Source organism: Sander lucioperca, chromosome 5 (genome assembly GCF_008315115.2).
Source record: "Sander lucioperca isolate FBNREF2018 chromosome 5, SLUC_FBN_1.2, whole genome shotgun sequence".
Lineage (NCBI taxonomy): Eukaryota > Metazoa > Chordata > Actinopteri > Perciformes > Percidae > Sander > Sander lucioperca.
Window position 1 is genome coordinate 32,140,135 of NC_050177.1, and position 23,768 is coordinate 32,163,902.

A 23,768-nucleotide genomic window follows, 5' to 3' on the forward strand; every position below is an offset into this window, starting at 1 on the left:
CTGATGTAATGCCATTTATTTTCTAAGTGTTAGTACGCTCAGAGAAACTGAGTCCAGCGCGAGGAGATCCGACTCAGAGGAGGAGAGGTTAGTGAGGCCAGCGTCTCCACGGCAGCTGATCCGCTGCACCACGCATGGATGAAATAATGAAATAGTAAATAGGACTACAGTAACAGAAATATGTGCAGAATTAATACAGTCGAGACGGCCCAGTGTTTGGTGGACCGGGTACACCTTGTTCACTTAATAGTCTACAAATCATCCACGGGATCAGTTACACATCACATGAGTTAGCCCCCCGACACAGCGTGTGTTCCTGGGGAAATGGATCCGTGCGTCCCCCCTCCTGTGCACCATGGATGTCTGAGCCTCAGCAACTACAGACTCACAGACACTATTGCATTTTCCGTGCCGATCTTTCTGTTGCCAGTAAGATATTTCATCTCTGGGAAATACAGAGGATGACTGAAAGTATTTTCTAAGTGGATTTATCATTTATTTCCCGTCCTCATGTTTAACAGAGGTTAAGTAGCCTGAGAATTAAACAGTAGATAGTGGGAAAGATGTGAAACATTTTCCACATAATATGATCAAACTTTTATGGAGTATCAGCAGATATAATTATGTTTCTTCATAGACAACGTCACAGACGTATGCCAGTAACTGTAGTGGAAACTTTATTTTGTAATCTTTGGTGATTTTCGGCACTTTTCAGTTAGAATTCGCCACGTTACAGAGCCAGAAAAGACTTTGCGGACGGCCCGCACATTCTCACGTCAGTTCTCACATACATCACAAAGTGTCGGTGAAAACCAGCGTAGCAACGTTCAGACATGAGGCCCCTGGAAACCACAGAGCTATATGCAAGCACTGCAGTGCTCCAGTCTGTGGCTCCATCAAGGCTACTTCACATTTCAAAAGGCATCTACAAGGAAGTTAACAGACAGACAGTCTTTTATTCTGAAAAACATCTCTTGATGGTATTATGCTACTGATATTTGATATCATCACTGTTGCGGTCACTCAAGAACGTGTAATACACATTTTTCACTTAAAAAACAAAAACATAATGCATTACCTTACTTATTATTCTCTCTGGATAGTAACTCATTACTCTACTCATTACATTACTGTAGCGCAACACAGCAAGAGCCTGGCATATAGCTCATAAAGGGCTTAAACACACCTTCAACTCACAACACACCAGTAACATTAATGTGTTACATCACTCAGTTACAGCCAAATGTGATTATATTATGGCATTACTTCATACGGAGTTTCCCCCAACACTGGATATCATATGTGTTTAAAAGCATGCAAGCACACTTTTTAACTTATTACTTATTGGAGGTGAGAAGCTCCATGAAGTGAGGCGACAGCCGGCAGGAGCCTGCCCCGGCCTCTAGCTCGTCGCTGGGCCAGTCCTGCTCAGAGACCCCGCTGTAAGCTGGAGGTCTCCCAGACCGCCACACACACACACACACACACACACACACACACACACACACCCCGCTGTAAGCTGGAGGTCTCTCAGACCTCCACACACACACACACACACACACACACACACACACACACACCCCGCTGTAAGCTGGAGGTCTCTCACACCCCCACACACACACACACACACACACACACACACACACACACACACACACACACACACACACTGACACACACACACACACCCCGCTGTAAGCTGGAGGTCTCTCAGACCGCTCTCGTTAATAACAGGCTTTATTTCACCGCTGACGGATCGCTTGTTTAAATATCACAACACATGTCATCATAAGATCAACGGGAACCTGAGGTTAACTGTCTTAACCTTGGTTAAACTCCACACACACACAGTCACTCACACACACACACACACACACACACACACACACACACACACACACACACACACACACACACACACACACACACACACACACACACACACACACAGTCACACACACACACACACACACACACACACACACACAGTCACACACAGTCACACACACAGTCACACACACACACACACACACACACACACACATACACACAGAGACACACACACACACACACACACACAGTCACACACACACACACACAGACACACGCACACAGTCTCACGCACACACAGTCACACACACACACACACACACACACACAGTCTCACACACACACACACACACAGTCACACACACACACACACACACACACACACACACACATACACTCACACACAGACAGCAGCAGGCTAACATGGTGTTAAAGTACCAAACAGATTCTTACAGTTCAGTTACCGTGAATGCAACACGAGGGACTTTCCACACGACTATAGAGGTTAATAGTGCTTTTCACTGATTGGCCACAGGAAGTAAAAACGTCATTTTCTGCTTTCTCTCACACACACACACACACACACACACACACACACACACACACACACACACACACACACACACACACACACACATATATATATATGTATATATATATATATATATATATATATATATATATATATATATATATTAAAACATTACAGACATTAGAGTTAAATTACCTTCAGCTGGACCTTCACACGGAGAGAAAACTCTTCAACACAAACTCTGGAATGTGGAAGTAAACTTTAAACAGGAAACAAGAGGAACCGCCCAGAGAGGCTCAGCATTACCTAATCTAGTAACACACAGACTGATTTAATGGAGTGTAATGGAGTTGTTTTTAAATCTAAAGTATGTCAAGTCAAGTGGGTTTAATGGTCATTTCATCCATATATATATATATATATATATATATATATATATATATATATATATACTGTATATAGTTAAGCAGAACAACGTTTCACCATGGATCAAGTGGTGTTACACATTTAAAATATATAAAAACAACATTATATAAAAAACAACATAGGAGACAGGCTACATTTAGTGCACACACATTACAGACTACACATGAAGTACAATTACTACTTAAAGTAGAGCCTTTAAGACAGACCAGGGACAGGACAGACAGCAGACAACAGAAGACAGGGCGTAAGTAGACCTGTAACAGAGCACTGATTGGTAGAAGTCAGGGTCACAGTGTGGTCATAAGGTAGAAAATAACAACTTTAGCAGCAGGAAATAAAGTGCAGGAGTGTATTTCAGTTCAGTGTGAAAAATGTTGTGATGATATCAGAGGATGGTGTGTTGAGAGTACACACAGACTCCAGGGTGGTTAAAGATGTCTGTCCTGAATTCATTTAACAACCATCAGACCGTTTACTCCACCATTCATTCAGACGGCTCACTGCACTAGTTGGAACAATATACAATACTTCATATAATAGAATACTAAATCACAGTAACAGTAACGTTATCTCCAAATAACTATATTTCCATCAGCTGTTCTTCAGTGGAGAGTTTATATTCACTGAACCAACGGACCTTTAGACCACATGAACCATACACACATACACTACATGGGGGTATCGGCCATTTTTATTACACTGAAAAAACTGATTCTGACCCCTTGTAAATGTTACATGTTTTAGTCTGGTTTATTTAATAGATTTTAATGTGTTATTAAATCCTACTTATTTTTTTTAATTAATTTTCAAAAGCACTGCCCTTGTTTAAAACAAGTTCATTTCAGTCAGTTAAAAGTAATTAGAAAAAAATATGTAAAATTTAATTTCCACATACTATCTGGTCTGCGCATGTGCAGACACATCCGCCACTTTGTTCTGAAGGCGCGGATTGTACGTTATCCACTTGTTAGTAGCTCCTTGAATGCTGTATCCATAGCTCTGCATTTTCGGTAAGTAAGCAATTTATAATCATTGGTGTGTTATATTTTTTACTTGAACAGGTTTCTCTTAACACTAGCCAATGCTATCAGTTTGTGTTTTGATAAATTAACATTTGCTAAGTTAGAGCGACTAGCTTAGTTGTGTAGTAAGTTAACTGTAACAGATGTATCTTAACATTTTAAGCTAACTTTATAGCTCTCTAGTTAAATGCATGGTGAATTCAGTGTTTGTCTTGTTAGACTTATTTGTTAGTTTGTTGACATTGAATAAACAGGTTGACTAATGTTAATTTACAGTTTAATTGTAGCTTCACCTTCCCTGCTGTCTGGGGTTGTAGACTAGCTACCCTACTTTATTCCTAACTTGCTGTAAGCATGTTTTCTAATCATGTCAGTGTGTTAACATAAAGACAAAATACACCTGTGAAATCATGTTGGTAAAAGGTGCTTAATGTGCCCTAACAGCAATCATTTATGCTTCTACATAATGGCAGCCCTAGGTAGGTGCATGCCTGAATTACCGTTAGCCTAATTCAAAACACAACAAGGAGTGGCAGTCACAGCAACAGCAATTTCAGGCTAAGAGCAGATTTCATAAAAGCGAAAATAATCATCACATTGTGCTTCATGAGGAAACAATAAATAAAAGTCATGGGTTTGTGTAAGCAAACCTTGATATTATGGGTGTTTAATATTAACGTTTAAGTTATACTCAGGTCCTTCCCTTTACCGTTTCTTTGAAGGTATCTATTTTTTTGACACCCGTATTCCGCGAAGACCCGCCCATACTCTGCTTCAGATTAGCTCCGACTGTGACATCCCTTTTCTTGCCTAAACCTAACCAACCAAAACAACGAAGGCAACGAACACTAGCCAATCAGAGGCAGGTCTTCGCGGCTTCTCTTCACTGCGTGGTAGCAGCTAGCCTTGGACTGTTTCTGACTCGCTTGAAACGTAAAGGTGAGGTTGAAAGTATATCTTCCAATGTAGAGGCATGCAAATGCTTCATAACTAACTACATACCTGCAAACTAGTCGCTTTTCGGCGAAAATCTCTGTTTTCAATGGAAAAATGTCATCCACGCGAATCGTGTAGATCCGAAGAGTTTTTTTGTTTTGTTTTGTTTTGTTTTTTTTTTGGGGGGGGGGGGGGGGGGGGGGGGAGGGGGGAGACCCGGTGCTAACGGTGCCTTAACGACCGTTATCTACCGGACCGAATAGCAACGCGGATTTTGGTTCCTTATTTAGGTGCTACTTCAATGGTGGTGTCACCTTTTTCAGACCTTCTGAGTTTGCAGGTATATAACCAGTGTTGGGCAAGTTACTTCCAAAATGTAATACATTATAGATTACTAGTTACTGTCATTTGAGAGTAATTAGTTATATTACAATATTACTCCCAGGTGAAAAAGAAATCTATTAAAAATATACTTTAATAAAGTATATTTTCTACATTTTGTACTTTTTTCGTCAAATCCAAGTGTAGTTAAGTGTATTCAATTATGTATTAACTTCAACTTAACATATATTTGACTACACTTCAAGTGTAAATAGTATGCTAAAATGGAACAACTTTTTTCAAACTTCAAGTGCACTAAAATACACTAATGAAAATCTAGATTCATAAGCAATTAAGCACACTTACAGTACAATTGCATTATATCGCCATTCTAATGGAAATACACTTAAAAAGGCATTGCAGCTCAACTTATAGTTGTGTTTAAGTACATTTTGTATATATTGTTATCATACTTGTTACTACAAACTATGTTAATTTAGTATGCCTCTGTAATATTTCAAGTGATCTACAAGTGCACTTCCTAACTATATTTAGTGCTTTTAAAATGTCCCACTATGACAATAATGTATTTGAAGTGAAGTTCAATAACAACCTAAACATCATAGACACATACTTTCAGTGCAATGTTATTATAGTGTTAGCAAGAAATTAATTGTGTTTGAAGTATACTTCATCTGTACTTTTACCCCCATTTTGTTATACTTAAGCATAAATGTTGCTATTATACTACAAGTATATTATATTACAATTAATTTCAAGTGCATTACAACAACAGATTACAAATTGCATTTCAGAAAAGGATCTTTATTACTCACACAAAAGTAACACACAAAATATCCAACTCATTTGAATTAAATGTAATCAAAGCCTGTCTGTCATGGAATATTGCGCAAAAATCAGTGCAAATACCATAGGACACATGTATATACACCCCAAGCCATATACAACACAAAAGTTCAACATTACAAACTGGGGCAAACAAATCTGGAGCAGTAGTAAAGCCATTTCGAACCCCGTTTTACGCTTCCAGCTCACTTCTACCCAGGTTGAGCATTACCTGCTGAGTAAAGTTGAAAGTGTTTTTCATGCACATGGGGTAGTCCAGGTGCAGGGCGTAGATCAACCCGAAACGGCTGTGTGTGTGAAACGAAAGGACACAAAAGGCCTGAGGCAGGTAGGCCAGTTCATCCATTACCACAGACCCTTCCAAGATGATCCCTACACTGAATGGGTTGAGCTGGGTATTTTCTCAACCCAGGCAGAGAATTCCCACTGGAGTTTAACTGTACGAGTCCTTGTCAGTTACATCCTAATGTGAAAGAAACGTAGTGACAAGGAGAAAACATAAACATGCCAGTTAGACAATGGTGTTTTGTACACCAAAAAGAGCCTGTGACTGTTTATAATGAAAAGCGTTGTACAATATAAACTGCACTGATAGTATACTAAAGGATGATACCAGTTTAGATTTTTTTTTTTTTTTTTTTTTAAATCAAATGCCATATTTGAATCTGTACAGTATATTGCAACACTTTGTCCCAAATAAGGAGTTTACCCACTTCCAGTCACAGTCGTGCTGAAAAGATGTAGAAAACTGCTCCCAGAAACAATTTTGTGAATCATATGACTCAGTACATTTCACCTTAATTGCTTTTTGTAAACTTTACTGTCACCGGTTGAAACTAACATTAAGTTAGTTGATTAATTGAGCAACCAGAATCTAACATGTGCACTCAGAACTCCCATTTCAGTTAAAGACCCGAGAACATTTTCACAACTTCCAACTGGTGACAGTAAAGTAAAAAAACAAAGTGGGCAATGTAAAAGGATTCATACAACTTTAGTTATGGTGAGCAATTTTCTAAATCTTTTCAATAGAACTGGGACTGAAAGTGGGTAAGCTATCTTTGTTTGGCAATAGAGACTTAACGGAGGCCCTTAAGGAGACACTGATTGCTGATCAAATCATTCTGAAAATTAGTAGCACTGTTCATTAATGGCTTAAAATGAGACAAATGAGCATGCACCTGCAACATTTACAAAAAAATTATTAACTTACAGAGCATGTCTTGAAGAAGGCAGAAGAATCATCCGCCAAGATGACAGGCAGTCCCCGAAGACATAGGCACCTGATGTGTGTTGGCTCAGTGGTCTGGAAGATAATGGACACAAGAGTAAAACACATCTTGCTAAGGATAATCACATGTATTTATCAAATAAATTCCAGAAATTCCCCACAATGTTTATGTACAAGAGGACAAAAGGGGAGGAAAAGGGAGAGGACAGAAAAGAAGGGAGGGGAGATTTGATGGGAAGAAAAGGATAGAGCAGAGAAGAAACAAAAGACATAAAAAGAAAAGCGATGAACAGAGAGAGGAAAGAGAGGTAGTAGACTAATGTAGCTGGTCAAACCCACCTTTGTCTGACGTAAAGCTCAGCCAAAAGCTCGCTGGGCAGGCCTTTCTTTTTTCCTAAAGGAGGTCCATCAGCCTTGGAGAGAAACGGTCAAGTTCATCAAAGAAATTCTCTTGCAGACTTTTCCCCACCACTCTGGCGAACTCGTAACAAACCTGAAACAAACCATAACAAAAACGAACCTTTGAGAGGAGGCATAGCTGTATAAATCAGTGATTGATAGCTCACTGCGTAGAGCTGCGGACTCGGGTGTTAGCTATTATTCTACTGGGGCGGGCCGCCCCAGTAGAATAATACTGAAACAGTTGAACTGGTTATGAACTGGTTAAAACGACGATTTAGGCAATTTAGCTGACATTAGCTAAGCCAGCAAACAGGTGGCTAACGTTGATGTCTGCCGAACTTGTTAAAACGTTTTTGACCAACGTTACTCACAAACCGTCTCTGGCGAGTGTTAGCAGCAACTGGTCTGTCCGGCGGGCAGCAGCAAAGTGACCGCTTCTCAGCCAAAAGCGGATTGCGGCAAAGTAACGGATTTCACGTTCCCATCGTGCATTGCATTAAACAGTGGAGCGTTGTCACATTGGCTCATGAGTAGGCCTACAGTTAGTAGCATAGACTGTGGTTAGTAGCTAGTAGTTGGTGTTTTTAGACATACGGAAACAACAAAAAAATGTGATTTCTCAGAAATTAAATTGAAATTTATGGAAACAACGACCCTAACATAACCATTAGTAACATTAGTAATATCATCTATTTATCCACAAACCTGTGCGTTTGTGTTAAATAAAAAATAACTTACTACTTAGCCTAATATCGCTGTTGTTACGTAAAACTCTAATGGGAAAAATAGCCTACTTTCAGATCTTGCGGCTTCATAGCAACTTATGTAGCCTAGCAAATTTAATACACTTCTATACAAAAATAAACTTCTATACAATTTAAAATACATTAACAACAAAGTACACTTTCAAAAAGTACATTTAAAAAATAATTTGATTACTGCTAAATTAGTATACTTACTTTTTGGACTCTGAAGTTGAACTTAATTACATCTATTTTGAAGTATACTTTTAAAAAGTACATATTAAATACTCTTTAAATAAAGCACAACAAGTAGAAGCATACTTGTTTTATACTTCATGTACTTTATTCATATTTCTAATACACTAAAGTATACTACTTTTTTACCTGGGCTGTCTCTGACTTGTAATGCGTTACACTACTTTTGCGTTACTTTTGAGTTACTTTCACCAAAATAACAGGGGAAGTTTGATTTGGCTGCTAGCTTGTGAATTTCACCACCGGATCAATAAAGTTTCCTCTTTATCCACTTTAATACATCATAGATTATTCATATTTTGTATAATCAATATAAATATGCAAAGTAACTAAAGCTATAAAAAATAGATAAGTAAAACGTATAACAGGCAAGTAGGAGAAAATGAAAATACTCAATTAAAAGTACGACATTGTTGTAAAATACTGTTAAACCTTATTTAACAGTAATTTAGTTTTACTGCGAACCGTCACAGGAAGTGCTTTTATTTTGAAGTAGGCTACACGGAAGTTGTCTGTTGTGTAGCCTACTCTTGCTAGCTTACTGAGAAGCAACATGTCCGTCAGGCTCCAGTTGTTCACTTTCTTGTTTGTAAAACTGCACCATATTGAACAGTAAATGGTCACAGTAAAAGACAAGCGCTTTTGGTCGTCATTCGAAGCCATTCCACTACAGGCAGAGTTACTCTCCACGGCTGATAAAAATGCAACGATATTTACGTGTAGCAAGCCTCAACATTAATTCCCGACATGTTTATATCTGTCAGCAGCTGACGTACCGTCACCTGTTGGGACATACATGCTGTCCGTACCGTCTCTGGTTCTGACCACGGAAACAGAAACAGGACAGCTCACTTCAACGCAGCGTATTAACTCCTGAAAATGTCCATATCGCAAATGTATCTGTCTCTGCAGTCATCTCAACCATCGTATACAGCGACAGGAAAATAATACGGCTTTTTTTTTCCTGTAGTCCAGTATTTGTGGTTTGTCTAGTTTATGTGGCAGTGTAAAGACTGTGGTGCGGAAGTGTCTAGGCGATCAGAAATTCTTAAACATTACAGACTACAACATAGTCATTTTGGGCGTGGCCATCATATTAAGTGTATATACCCTGATTGTCCATGTGTATTTAAGACTTGGAATTCACTTTTGACACATTTCTCAAGGAATCACACCAATACCTTAAAGCAATCTGAAATATTTACTGCATTTTCATGTCATTTATGTGGCTGTAGTGAACTTGGAACAGAACATGATTATTTTGTGCACATAAGCCATTATCTGAAAAACAATGAGACAGTCACTTGTATGTTTAAAGGCTGTGAATACAAATCCAATGTATACAGCACCTTCAAGTCGCACAAAAGTCGGAAGCACAGCTTACATTCGTTGGTAGATTTTAAGGATGGTGTAGTCCAAGGAACTGGAGAACCTGATGTTTCAAACAGTGAAGAAATCTGTGATGAAAGTCAGTCTGATGATATTGATTTAGATAAATCAAAGGATCAGCCAGAGATAATAGAACAAAAAATTGCTGCAGTGTTATTAAAGCTGGAAAATATTTTTCATGTGCCAAGTGCTGCAATTGATGAATTGCTGGAAGAATTTCAGTATTTGTTGAACACAGCATCTTTGTGTAGTACAAGAAATGTGATACATGACACACTTAATAGTTACAAACTGCAAGTTGACCAGTCAGTCGTTGAAGAACTTGCATCTGCTCTGTGTACATCTAATCCTGTGTATAAGTCAATTGGTAAAGGTTGTCCTTTGGCAACATCCTTTAAGCGCAAAAAATACTACAAAGACAATTTTCAAGTTGTGGAACCCATAGAATATATCTTGGATGACAAAAGTAAAAGAACGCTGCAGTATGTTCCACTATTAAAGTTTTTACAGCAGCTTTTTACTAATGATCACATTCTTACCAAAGCATTAGATAGTCACCTCATATCAGAGGGCAGAGGAGAAGAAGTGATATACGAGTCTTTTCGAGATGTTTTGTTTTTCAAGGATAACCATTTTTTGTCAGGAGGTGAGTTGCGAGTGTTATTGAATTTATATGTTGATGATTTTGAAATTTGTAATCCGCTTGGCACATCTCGCAAAAAGCACAAGATCTGTGATGTTTACTGGAATCTCAGCAATTTACCACCAGGTTGTCATTCTTCGTTGTCTTCAATTTATTTGGCCTTACTCTGCAGATCTGAAGATGTGAGGAAATATGGCTATGAAAGGGTCCTAGAGCCCTTGTTGAGGGATCTTGCCATTTTGGAAAGTCAAGGTATTTTTATTGCACAGCTTGGAGATTTTGTTAAAGGCACAATACAGTGTGTCATAGCAGACAATTTGGGAGCACATGGAATTGCTGGATTTATTGAAAGTTTTGCAGGTGAATACATTTGCCGCTTTTGTGTGGCAAGAAAGTCTGAAATTCAGGAGAGGGAAGTGAGTTCTGGTACGTTTACTCTCCGAAGCAAAGAGATGCATGAAATGCATGTCAGGTCAGCACAGGACAATGCATAACCTTGTTACGGTGTTAAAAGGAAGTGTGTTTTCTCTGCATATCTTTCTCATTTCAATGTCTGCACCGGCTACCCTCCAGATGTTGCACATGACATCTTTGAAGGCATATTACCAGTTGATTTGGCGCACTGCCTCAGCTTGTTAATTTCAAAAAAGTATTTCACACTTGACAAACTCAATGAGTCTATTCAGAAATTTCCTTACAAGTGGACAGACAAAAGTAACCGTCCTCATGCAATTCCCAGGACATTCATGCTGAAGAAAAGTATTGGAGGAAATGCTCATGAAAATTGGAGTCTTTTGCGATTGCTTCCACTTTTGGTTGGACAGTTGGTGCCCCCAGATGAACCAGCCTGGCAGGTCATTTTGGACCTTAAAGATATCGTTGAGCTAGTTGTTGCACCAGTGCACACAACACAATCCATTGCTTTCCTTGAAGCCAGGATTTGTGACCATAGATATAGGTTACAAGAGGTGTTTCCGGGTTTAAAGCTGTTGCCGAAACATCATTTTGTGGAACATTATCCACAGATGATCAGATTTTTTGGTCCACTAGTTGGGTTGTGGACAATGAGGTTTGAGGCAAAACACAGTTTTTTTAAGCAGGTTGTCCGTCACACACGCTGCTTTAAAAACATACTCTTGTCCCTGGCGGTGAAGCATCAGTTCATGATGGCATATCACTTGGCGTCAACCACAACCGAAACATCTAGCTTGACTGTCTCAGCTGTTTCAACTGTCTCTGTTGACATTTTGCATCAGGATGTGCAGAAGGTTCTGCAGTTGAAATACCCTGATATTACTCACATTCAGCTCACAAAGAATGCGTCTGTTAATGGAGTTAACTACAGAGAAGGTATGGTTGTTGTTCACGGCTCTGCTGGTGGCTTGCCAGAGTTTGCAGAGGTTATCCAGATGGTTGTAGTGGAGAAGAGCTTGAGCTTTATTGTTAAAGAGCTGGGTGCATGGTATAGGGAGCATTTTAGGGCATTTGAGTTATGTCCCACTTCACTAGTCTCCCTCATTCAACATGGTGCCTTGTTGGACCAGTACCCCATGGCAGATTACATGATTGGAGGCCGGCAAATGGTGACACTTAAAAGATTCATACAGATACAAGGTTGTATTATGGTAGTTTGTGTTGTGTTCATACGCTGCATGAGTTGATACACTAATACACTAAATATGGTAACAAGAGGGCTGCCTAACATTTCTTACAGAAGGACTAATTTTGTTTTTAGTAAAGTTAGAAAGAATTTTCTGAGGGAAATTATCCAGTCATCTGACATCTCCCTGTACTAAATTACCCTCATGTTGCCATTTATTATAGAAATGTGCATGTTAAGGAAAACATTTGTGACTAACATAATACAAATGAATGTTCAAATCTGTCTGTTTAAATATATCATGTTCAAAGGAAGAACTACCACACAACCACAAATAAAGAAAAAATATCTATGTTTTTCATTCCACACAAATAAAGTAATGAATAGTGTTTACAACTGCAGAATAACATTACAGATTAAAATTGTGTGGTAGTATGTTCCTGCTCTAATTCGGTTCATGAAAAGTTATACTTAAGTAACAATAGTACCAGATGCTGATTTAACATTTTTTTTTGTCTTCTTTAACAATTAGATTGAAGAATGGCACAGCGTCTGAAGTTGAGAGTCATTGTGGACGATGATGACTATAGAAGACTTGATCTCCATTCAGGAATGCCAGAAACTTTGACAGAGTTACACGATACAATTCGCCAAGAATTTGGAATTGAAAGAGACTTTCGTATTCAGTTCATGGATCCTGACTTCAATAATGAATTCATGAACATTACATCAGTACAAGACATACAGGACAGAAGTACAATCAAGTTGGTGTACATGGCAACCTTAACTCTAACCCCCATAACTGATGTGGTTTTGAGTCCATCTTCTTTAATGGAGAATGCTCCCAGCACTTCTGGATCATCTGGAGCACCAGTGAGCAGCCAAACATCTCCCATTGTTTCCTCATCGGCCTCATTGTCCTCAACAGACTCGGATAACACCATCATTCTGCCACATTCAGACAATGAATTGAGAGCACTTGCATGGCCACGTGAATTCCCCATTCCTCGCTTTCCATACAATGTAGAGGTGCAGCTTCAACGTGGAAATGAGCGCTTCAGAGAAACTGGCACTCAACTGAAGATCACTCCGGGGTTGAAGTCTGACATCTTAGAGAAGCTAGCTGAGGAGATCTTCCAGTATACAGCATATCCACAAAATTACCAAATAGATGAGGTAGCAGGGGCACTCATCAAAAAATTTCCCTGTTTGAAGGAACCATCTGCCACTGGTTACTATGGCTGGATGATTAGCCTAAAATATAAAATGGCTAATTACAGGACGAAGATGCGAAACATTGGCTGTCCAGAAGTGACTGTAAATGCTTTGAAAAACAAACGTAGTGATGAAAGCCTCCCAGCCAAAAATGTAAAGAAGCCTAAAAAGGCTGAAGTCAACTTTTTTCCTTCACACCCTGCTGGCGAATCGGATGAAAGTTTAGAAAATGTCAGGCTTGAACTGTTGAACGATGTCAAACAAAGAAACAGTGCACTGTGTATAAAACAGAAGATGTCAAAAACATTCTCCTACAGAAGAAAAGAGGTGGTACAGGAAAATCCAGCTGCCGGAGAGTTTAAAGCCAGGTGGCCTGCACTTTTTCATATTGATGAGGTAAGTGCATGCTTGCCTTTTTTCCCCAGTGTGCTTCTTCGCATTATACGATCTTGGTTTGTAACTGCTGAAACCTAAATAAATTCGGGGGAAAAATTCCCCCCAGTTATTGATAATTTACTAAAATAATTAATTTTGACCACTTTAACTGCTGTTTGCTGCTGAGAAGGTAGTGTACAGTGACTTTATCAGAGATTGTCTGATGAAAACAGCTTCCTGCTGCTGGAATTGGGGTTTTCACATTGCACTTAGACATTTGACCCATTGTAAATTTTAAAAAAAATATTAGCAAGGCTTAAATAAGTTTTGATTTCCATTACCTTTGATTAATAGCAATACATTTGACTAATTATTGTCTTGAATAATGAGGTCAAAAGTATCCTTTAATCATACAGTAGCTACAAAATATTACACCAATGGCTGAACACAGTGCTCTTTATCTTCTGTTATTTTTTTCTTGTTTATAACAGATAAATGCTGAATTCCAGCGCATAACAACAATCCCACTTGAAACAACCTTCATGGCGCATCGGTTTTCCAGAAGAAGGGAGGTGTTTCTGGCCAGAAACTAGCCACACATCTAGCGATCTTGCAAGAGGTAAACATGTGTATACATTGTAGTAGAACATATATACACTGTTGAGCAACTTCATGAAATGTACCTGTTTTGTACCATATGGAGCCTTTGAAGACTTCAAGAGCAGCCTTGATTATTTGTAAGGGGCAAGGTTCCTAAGTCCCGGCTCAAGAATAAAGGTGACTTGAAAAAAGAAACGTAATAGATGAAAATCTATTACATAAATGTTTTCTTTTTTTCCCCTATTTTCTTCAAATATACAGGACATTGAAGGAGATGACATCCAGAGAGACCTGCAGAAATCCACCATGGGCATATATGTCATCAACAAGGAGGGTGGAGAAATTGGAGCTCATGATGACATTGGCATTTATGTTGAAGGAGTAATCATTCTGGACAACATTGGATCTGTAGCCCAAGCATGTACAATGATGCTGGTAGTCATGTATGTACTGAACATGGCTTACCCCAAAGAGCTGAAATACTTTTATGAATTCATTCAGAAAGTGCTCTTGCAAATGGATGGTGAAAGGCTTTCCCCCAAAGTCCTTGGACTAAAGAACAAAATCATTGCTGGACTGTAGGATTTCTTCAGCCGCTCTTGTGAACCCTGCTAAGCTGCATTGTTATTTCTGGTTTGGAAGGTGATAGAAAACATTTAGTATGATGTGAAATGCAGCCCCAGAAGGTGTTTCGAACTGAAGTGAATGGTGGACTGTAATATTCACACAGCCACTGGTGTGAACATTTAAAACTGTACGATGGATTTTGTGGAATATTCACCTGAAATAAAAATTGCAATCCTGGAAATAAGAGCACAAAATTCATCCATCCATCCACTACCGCCATATGAATATTAGAAGTTAAGCGCCTTGAGAGAAACAGTTGGTGGTGGTTGTGCCATTAAACCATTGCATAAGAAGAGGACACAACGAGATGTTAAAAGAGCTCTGGTCAAGTTCAAACGATGGAGAACCATGTGGAAAACATGGTGGAATTATGACATTTCTGTTAATTTCATGTATTAATGTGAGGAAGGTTACAGCCTCCTTTGTTTTCATTTGCCACTATTTTTATTATTCTCGGAGGAACTTAAGCTTCAGTGGACATTTACGTCACATGTTTCATGTACATCATGATGTATTCAGTAAGTCTGTTTTCATATTGCTACACCAACTTTTCCACCTCAGCTAAGCATAAAATCTGTTTTGCGATATTACAGTCTTTTCTTCTATTACGGTATTCTGTGTTTATATGTATTAAGTGTTTGCAGGTCCTCAGTGTGCGATGTGTTCCAGCTGTGGATGGTTCTGGTACTATAGTATTTTTTGTTATGTAGGTACTAGGTACCTATAGTACTGGTGTATTTTGTTATTTGTAGATTTTGCGCTCTCGCAAATGGGTGGAAAAGGGTTTCCTCCAAAGTCCTTGGACTAAAGAACAAAATCAGTGCTGGACTGTAGGCTTTCTTCAGCTGCTATTGGGAACCCTGTTAAGCTGCATTGTTATTGTGTGTTTAGGGGGTGATAAAGCACATTTAATATAATGTGAAATGCAGCTCTAGAATATGTTGCAAAGTAAAGAGCAATGTGAGTGGTGAAATAGGTGCTTGTTTTGTGGAAAATTGGGTATTATATTGACTCAATGTACGTGTTTGCAGTTTATTGTAATCTCACATCGGGTCCTCAGTGTTTGCCGTCTTCCAGCTATTCTGGTACATTTGTTGTTGTTTTTTGTTATGAATGGTACATTGTTTTTTATAATGGTTGATAGTTATAAGATAGCAATGTAAGAAATTGTTACCACTGAGTTATATTGCTGGCACTTTTGTTTGGGAGAGAGTAAATCTGTTGGATCTCTTGGTCTTGGATCAAGAAAATAAAGTAAGAGTTCACAATATTTGGTTGGCTTTATTTGTCTGAATATTAATGAAAGTTAAAATAGTATAATAGATAAAATAAATTGATTAAACTTAATTTTAATATGAAGAAATTAAACAATTAAATTGAATGCACATAATTAATTTTAGTATACTGAACACAAAAAAACATTGTAATTTCTACTCAAAATAGTTTAGCTAAAATATATATATATATAATTAATCTAAAATTACTACAAGAAAATTAGTAAACTTAATTAACAAAATATAAGTACACTCAACTTATAAAATATATCTGGATTTAGATAAATTTATTTCGTGCAACCACTTACCATAATAAAATTAAGTAAATTCAACATAACATTTTTTTCAGTGTATAGTATATTTATATTACGTATTACCAAATAAATACATGAAATGTAATAAAATGTAATGTATAAAGTGTGGTGAGTGTGTGAGATAAGAACATAGAAATGAAACTAATAAAATCTGTAAACATGTTTTAATGTGTGAATATGATTGGTGGAGCTCTGCTTGTAGTTCCTGATGATGTCACCAGAGGGCGCCATGACGTCATCACCAGCTCAGAGATGCTGTGTCTGAATGGAGTTCAGTCTATTTGTTCTTGTGTCAAAGTAAATAGTTAATCTTTCTCCTTGTGGTCCTGTGGATGTTTTAATGTGGATTAAGACGAGGAGATGTAGAAGAGCGTCGAGCTACGGCTTCATTCTGGGGAAACCTACAACATTTAGTAACTTAATTTGTGCATACTAATATATCTGAATGCAGGAATTTAGACGTCAGAATGGTTGCTGAGAGTGTGGTCTCCACCTGCTCTATTGGTAGAGAGTCCTGATTAGGATTGGACTCTACTAATAACATGGTAGTGAATCTGAACTCAAAGTTGCATCATAAAGAAGAGCCACTAGTTCCTGTTGGAGGAGTACCAGCTCATAGTGACCAGTTCCATATTGGTTGGTTTAGTGAGAGAATAAAAGAGCTGAGTCATGTTGTCTCCACATCAGTCCTGTCAGTGAATACAACGACCGACACTAACTGCTGCAGACAGCTTTCTGATCTTCATCACAAGAGTCCTGAACACTTTCTCAGGAAATAAGAAGTGAAGTAGAAACATTATATTTAACATTACAGAGCCAGAAACTAACCCTGAAGAGACCAAAGACTAACGTGGTGTTAAAGTACCAAACAGATACTTACAGTTTCTTCACACAGTCCAAAGAGGTGATGAAGAAGAGGTGATGAAGAAGAGGTGATGAAGAAGAGTTGATGAAGAAGAGGTGATGAAGAGGTGATGAAGAAGAGGTGATGAAGAACAGATGATGTCTCTCTCTCTGAGCTAAAATATAAATTACCAGTAACTTATTAACTCCCACTGCTCGCTGTAAAGGATTATATTTCATTGGACAATTGTGTTGTATAATGACAATAAAGCTGAACCTTGAACCTTTTATCAGAAACATTAGAGTTGTGTCTCACTTTACACACACACACACACACACACACACACACACACACACACACACTCTCTCTGGTCGACGTGGCAGCCATTTTCCTTGTTGTGCAATGAATCTGGATACCCCTTGCTTTTCAAGTAAGCTCGCGTCCTTGCTTGGCTCTAAGGGGTATCTAGCCCTTCCCCCTAGCTCTACCCCTCGACCAAAATGAGTATTGGGACAGCCCTTACTCTCACGGGAGCGCACAAAACTAAGAGGTAGGGGTAAGGTGAAGGGTTAAGACAGAGAAATGAGACGCAGCCTAAGTCTGAGAAATATCTGCTGGTTTTGGAGATTGGGGGTGTAGTTTGAGTGAGAGGTTTCTAAAGTCATGTTAGGCCGACATGTAAAGATTTAGGGTGTAAACAGTTGTAAAATACTGGAATATGCAACCCCACTGTATACTACTGAGTTACTGTGTACTTCTACTTCAGAGGAAAACATTGTACTACTGCATTAACCTGACAGAGAAATGTTACTGGTTACACACACACACTCACACACACACACACACTCACACACACTCACACACACACGCACCCACGCATGCACACACACTCTCACACACACACACACACACACACACGCACCAACGCACGCACACACACACACACACACACACACTCACACACACACACCCACGCACACACACACACACACACACACTCACACACACACACACACACAACCACACACACACACACGCACCAACGCACGCACACACACACACACACACACACACACACACACACTCACACACACACACACACACACACACACACACACACACTCACTCACACACACAAACACACACACACTCTTCCTCTGCTATGTGGTGAGAACTGCTTGCTATCTCTCACTCACTCACTCACTCAGGGTTAGGTTTGGGTTAAACGCAGTAGATATGGACGTATGGGGAAACATTAAAGACTGTAGTATGTGAATCAGGTGAGAAATTCAACGGACAACCATCTTTGACACTGCCAAACCTTTTATTTACTGACTCTTTTCCAGTCATTCAAATCAGGTACCATAGTGTGCCTCCCCTCCACATTTGTAAACCATTAGAAAATGAATAATGCAGAAGACAAGGAGATAAAATAATTAGATTAGATTAGATTAGATTCAACTTTATTGTCATTGTGCAGAGTACAAGTATAAAGACAACAAAGTATAGACAGGACAATAAATATAGTACAGTGTAGACATTAGTGTGCAGTTGATTTACAAAAGGTGGTTAAAGGGGTGATAGAATGATTATTTAGGGTATCTCACACTGTTCCTTAAAGGAGAATTCCGGTCGATTCCAACCCGTAGCTCTGTTGTTTGTAAATAAGGAGTACTGTCAGTAGCGAGAAAAACGAAACCAATCGGTGCTGCCTACACCGAGTTATCCTCCTGCTAGCGTTAGCACCCAACAGGCTTAAACAGGGCAAGTTTTAAACGTGTTTTTAGCCTCTAAACATGCTCGAAATGCCATTACAAGTGCTTAGCCATGTGCAGTTATTCCTTCCAAGGGAACACAGCGAATTTGACTGCAGTAGATGTGACAGAAAGCCATAAAAGTTGTGTTAATCCATACCTTTGTTTATTTCCTGGTTTATGGTGAAGCCCACACTAGTCGAATGCCGATCTCATACAATCCAATATTCCAAAATGTATTTTTTCCACAAAAAAACGATTTGCCGAGGTTCTTTCCATAGTAACGCGTATGTATCAACAAGCTTAACCTGACACCACAGTGGAGCAGAGCTGCAGTTCAAGAGTTCAACAGCTAGGTAACCTAGCAACGGCAGCAGGGGAGGAGCTCACAGAGCTGACAGACGGAGCTTGTAGTTAGATCAGGACTAATATGAGAAAATGGTTCCAGTTTGTGCCTTTCCAAATTGCGGCAACCAAATGAAGAGATATTTGAGCTTGAGCTTTCACCGTCTACCCCTCCGCAACCGGGAGATTTCACAGTTGTGGCTGGTTGCACGTGATGCGGGTACATGATGCTCGTGTGGATACTGTATCGCAATGACCACCGAGGAAGAAAGCCTGTGCTCTAAAGAATGGGATCTCATCCAGCCTGGTCTGGACGGGTCCCCAGATAACGGACATGGTTTCGCCCATACACAGAGGTTTCCCCATCTGATCTATAAGGATGTTCTGGAACCGTTTTTTTTTTTGTCCTGAAAGTAAATTGGAAGAAGTGTAATGGGTTGTATATGTGTTCTGTTAAATTGCTGCATAAATGGGGACAGCGCCGTCTGCCGGGACCGTAACAGAAGCAGCCTAAACCGGACGGACCTGACGGCCAGCTGTCTAATGAGTGAGTACAACAGGCTGTCGTGACTCTGTCCTAGCTTAGGTACATTTGATTTTTGTTGTAAATACACATTCAAAACCCTAATCAAGACACACCTCTTCAGATTATATTTCCACATACAATAATCTTACATTTCTCACCTGATAGTTACTGTTTTTATTGTTTTTAATTGCTTCTAAATATGCTTGTTGTATGTGTTGGTTTTATTGCTTATCTGTTTTTAATGTGCTATATGTGCTGGTTTTTACTGTAAAGTGTCTTTGAGTACGATGAAAAGCCCTCTATAAATGAAATGTATTATTATTTATTATAAGTAAATGCGTCACTTCTTTAGTGAAATAACCAAAGCTCACCCTTCCTCCCCCCCAGCCAGTGCAGACTCGTGGCCTACCGGGTGATTCTGGAGTGGGTTCTGAGAGGAGAGCCCCTTGGCCGTGGCACCAGAAGAACTTTGCCTAGCTGTGTTATAGCAGTGATCAGACCAGAGTACCCCTCCCCCACTGGAAGTTACACGGGATTCAAAGAGGCAGAGGACATTTTCTGAGTCTAATACTATGATTTCTAGTAATACTTGGTATTGCCATTACTAGGAATAAACAAAGCAATTGCACAGTTCTATTAGGAAAAAGTAAGAATATGTATATTGTACAAGTGAAGTAAGTTGTAAGAATAAGTAAATTGTAAGAATAAGTACATTGTACAGTTCTATAATATATTGCTGCACCTGTCTGTTATCAGGGGTTTTATAATATAACAGTACACATTACATTTGTGCTTTTGTGTCTTTACCGCAACAACAAAAAGGAAATTACAATATCACAATCTAGACACAATCAATGTAAAGTACGTACAGTGCAGTGTGTGGTTTTATACATAATCATGCTACACACAACTGTAAAATCTCCCGGTTGCGGAGGGGTAGACGGTGAAAGCTCAAGCTCAAATATCTCTTCATTTGGTTGCCGCAATTTGGAAAGGCACAAACTGGAACTATTTTCTCATATTAGTCCTGATCTAACTACAAGCTCCGTCTGTCAGCTCTGTGAGCTCCTCCCCTGCTGCTGTTGCTAGGTTACCTAGCTGTTGAACTCTTGAACTGCAGCTCTGCTCGCTCCACTGTGGTGTCAGGTTACAGCTTGTTGATACATACGCGTTACTATGGAAAGAACCTCGGCAAATCGTTTTTTTGTGGAAAAAATACATTTTGGAATATTGGATTGTATGAGATCGGCATTCGACTAGTGTGGGCTTCACCATAAACCAGGAAATAAACAGAGGTATGGATTAACACAACTTTTATGGCTTTCTGTCACATCTACTGCAGTCAAATTCGCTGTGTTCCCTTGGAAGGAATAACTGCACATGGCTAAGCACTTGTAATGGCATTTCGAGCATGTTTAGAGGCTAAAAACACGTTTAAAACTTGCCCTGTTTAAGCCTGTTGGGTGCTAACGCTAGCAGGAGGATAACTCGGTGTAGGCAGCACCGATTGGTTTCGTTTTTCTCGCTACTGACAGTACTCCTAATTTACAAACAACAGAGCTACGGGTTGGAATCGACCGGAATTCTCCTTTAAGGTCTCCTAGTAGGGTATGTAACATTGGTTGGGCTGAAAATGGCCCGAATGCTATTTCATTAGGCCCTTAACTACCCTGTGAATATGTCTCTATTTGGAACAAGAGCTTTTCTTCCTAATATGGTCTGCTCATGAATATTTAGATGAGCTGCGCGCTGATTGGTTTGAGCGAACCCCATAGAAACACATTGGAGACGAGACAGCAGGTCTCAAATTTCAGACACTGCAAAGTTATACGTTGTTTGTTGGGCTATTTCGTTATTAAATTCACTTCTGAGACTTTTTTATCCGAGAAATATGGGCTGTTTTACGAAAATTGAAGGCAAATTTGGTAAGACGTGTCGGACTTCAGGAGCTCCACACAGTCTGACGAGAAAGCTGCAACGTCCATACCCAGAGAAAGTCACCGGTTCTCGGCTACTGGACTACTGGAATACTCGGGGCTCGGCTGGCTAGCTGCCAGCTGCCGGCATAACTAGAGTATATTTAGTTTGAATTTCGTCACGCCACTTATATAACATATTCCCCAAGGTCTTATAAAGCTAACAATGGTGTCTGATTTCAATTTAATGCATTTTTGTGAACATTAGGGATTTCGTTAGCTGCTACTGTCCCTTCATCCTATGGGTAGCTAAAGATCGCGGCTAGCTGCAGGCCCTGGAGCTCCATCAGGGCCTCGGCATTTTGTAGTCCAGTAACCCAGAACCGGTAACTTTGCGCAGGTATGGAGCGCCGCGGGCTTCCCTTCGTGACGGAGATCCAGCTAGCTCACAGCGAGTCTATGAAGTAGGACACGCCGGGCGGCGAGGCAGCACCAGCCGCTGTCACGTAGCCTGCTGAGCTCCTGCTGAACTCCGACACACAGTCGGAAAACATTTGCAATTAGCCATCAATGTTCGTAAAACGGCCCATATTTGACCTCTACATAGTTGATTTCTCGCATAAAAAAGTCTCAGAAGTTAATTTAGTAATTAAATAGCGGACCTCTGGAGATCTGCATGACCTAGCTAGATTCAGAAGACTAGCTGACCTCAGGTCAGTGGTGTAGCCTATTAGTTAGTTCATGACCTAGCTAGATTCAGAAGACTAGCTGATCTCAGGTCAGTGGTGTAGCCTATTAGTTAGTTCATGACCTAGCTAGATTCAGAAGACTAGCTGATCTCAGGTCAGTGGTGGAGTCTATTAGTTAGTTAGTTCATGACCTAGCTAGATTCAGAAGACTAGCTGATCTCAGGTCAGTGGTGTAGTCTATGCTAATGTTGGGGCGTGATAAAGACTAGGAGTTTAGATCATGACGTCAACTTTTAGCTTTGTTCAGATTCGCCTGTTTTCAGCGGTAGTTTCAAAATGTGAGATTTTCATAGTAAAGGGGTATCAATGGGATTTTGAGCTTCTATGTATGTCCTATTTACCCTCCAAACTGTCGTTATTCAACTATGACAAGGTAAAATCGGTTTTGCATTCTATCACCCCTTTAAAGAGTAATATAAATTAAAGAAAAATATGTGCAGTCTATTAGCAGTTACCTTAAAATAGCAGAGTATGGCTATGTAATAAGAACATGTACATATATGTGCAATGTAGTAGCAGTAACATTGTAATAGTAGTAAGAATAATATAGATATATGTAGTGTATTATTAGAAGTAATAAAGATGGATATTCAGTATGAACAATATAGACAGATATGTACAGTATGTAGGATACAGTCATGTGCAGTGTGGTAACAGTACCATTGTAGTGTAGAAACAGTAACAGTGACACTAACTAGATTAGTAAGAATAGCTGTATGTGCAGGATCAATAGTATGAAGAGCAGTAGAATATGGCTATGTATAAGTGTAGTTACAGTATGTACGTTTGTAAATTAATAGAACACTATGGGTGGGATACGGGAATTGGGGGCTTAGTTGACCGGTTGTCACCGGGATGCACAGCTAGAGTTCAGTAGGTTGACAGCCGCGGGGAAGAAGCTTCCTCTGAACCTGCTGAAGAGAAGGAGATAAAACAATATATATAAAATAAATGTATGTATGTATATATGTATATATGTGTGATCTGCACTGATGCAGAATAGCTCGATTTTGCGATACACTGCCACCCAAT

General features: G+C 39.4%; 3 protein-coding genes and 1 long non-coding RNA gene across 4 annotated transcripts in view; 2 read left to right on the forward strand and 2 right to left on the reverse strand.

Annotated features, from left to right (window-relative positions):
* LOC116038066 (NACHT, LRR and PYD domains-containing protein 3-like) overlaps positions 1 to 23,768 on the reverse strand; it is a 1,733,742-nt gene that overhangs the window by 955,037 nt on the left and 754,937 nt on the right. The window lies entirely within an intron of this gene.
* Positions 1 to 23,768, reverse strand: part of LOC116034665 (NACHT, LRR and PYD domains-containing protein 12-like) — a 575,637-nt gene that overhangs the window by 424,773 nt on the left and 127,096 nt on the right. The gene's annotated exons all lie outside the window — the stretch shown is intronic.
* Positions 10,702 to 12,573, forward strand: LOC116058401. The gene is made up of 2 exons (XM_031311229.1): positions 10,702 to 10,949; positions 11,275 to 12,573. The coding sequence occupies exon 2, from the start codon at positions 11,344 to 11,346 to the stop codon at positions 12,256 to 12,258; it is 915 nt and encodes a 304-aa protein (XP_031167089.1). The 5' UTR covers positions 10,702 to 10,949; positions 11,275 to 11,343; the 3' UTR covers positions 12,259 to 12,573.
* LOC116058410 lies at positions 14,613 to 15,167 on the forward strand. The gene is made up of 2 exons (XR_004107043.2): positions 14,613 to 15,010; positions 15,071 to 15,167. It is a non-coding gene; the product is annotated as an uncharacterized LOC116058410 (long non-coding RNA).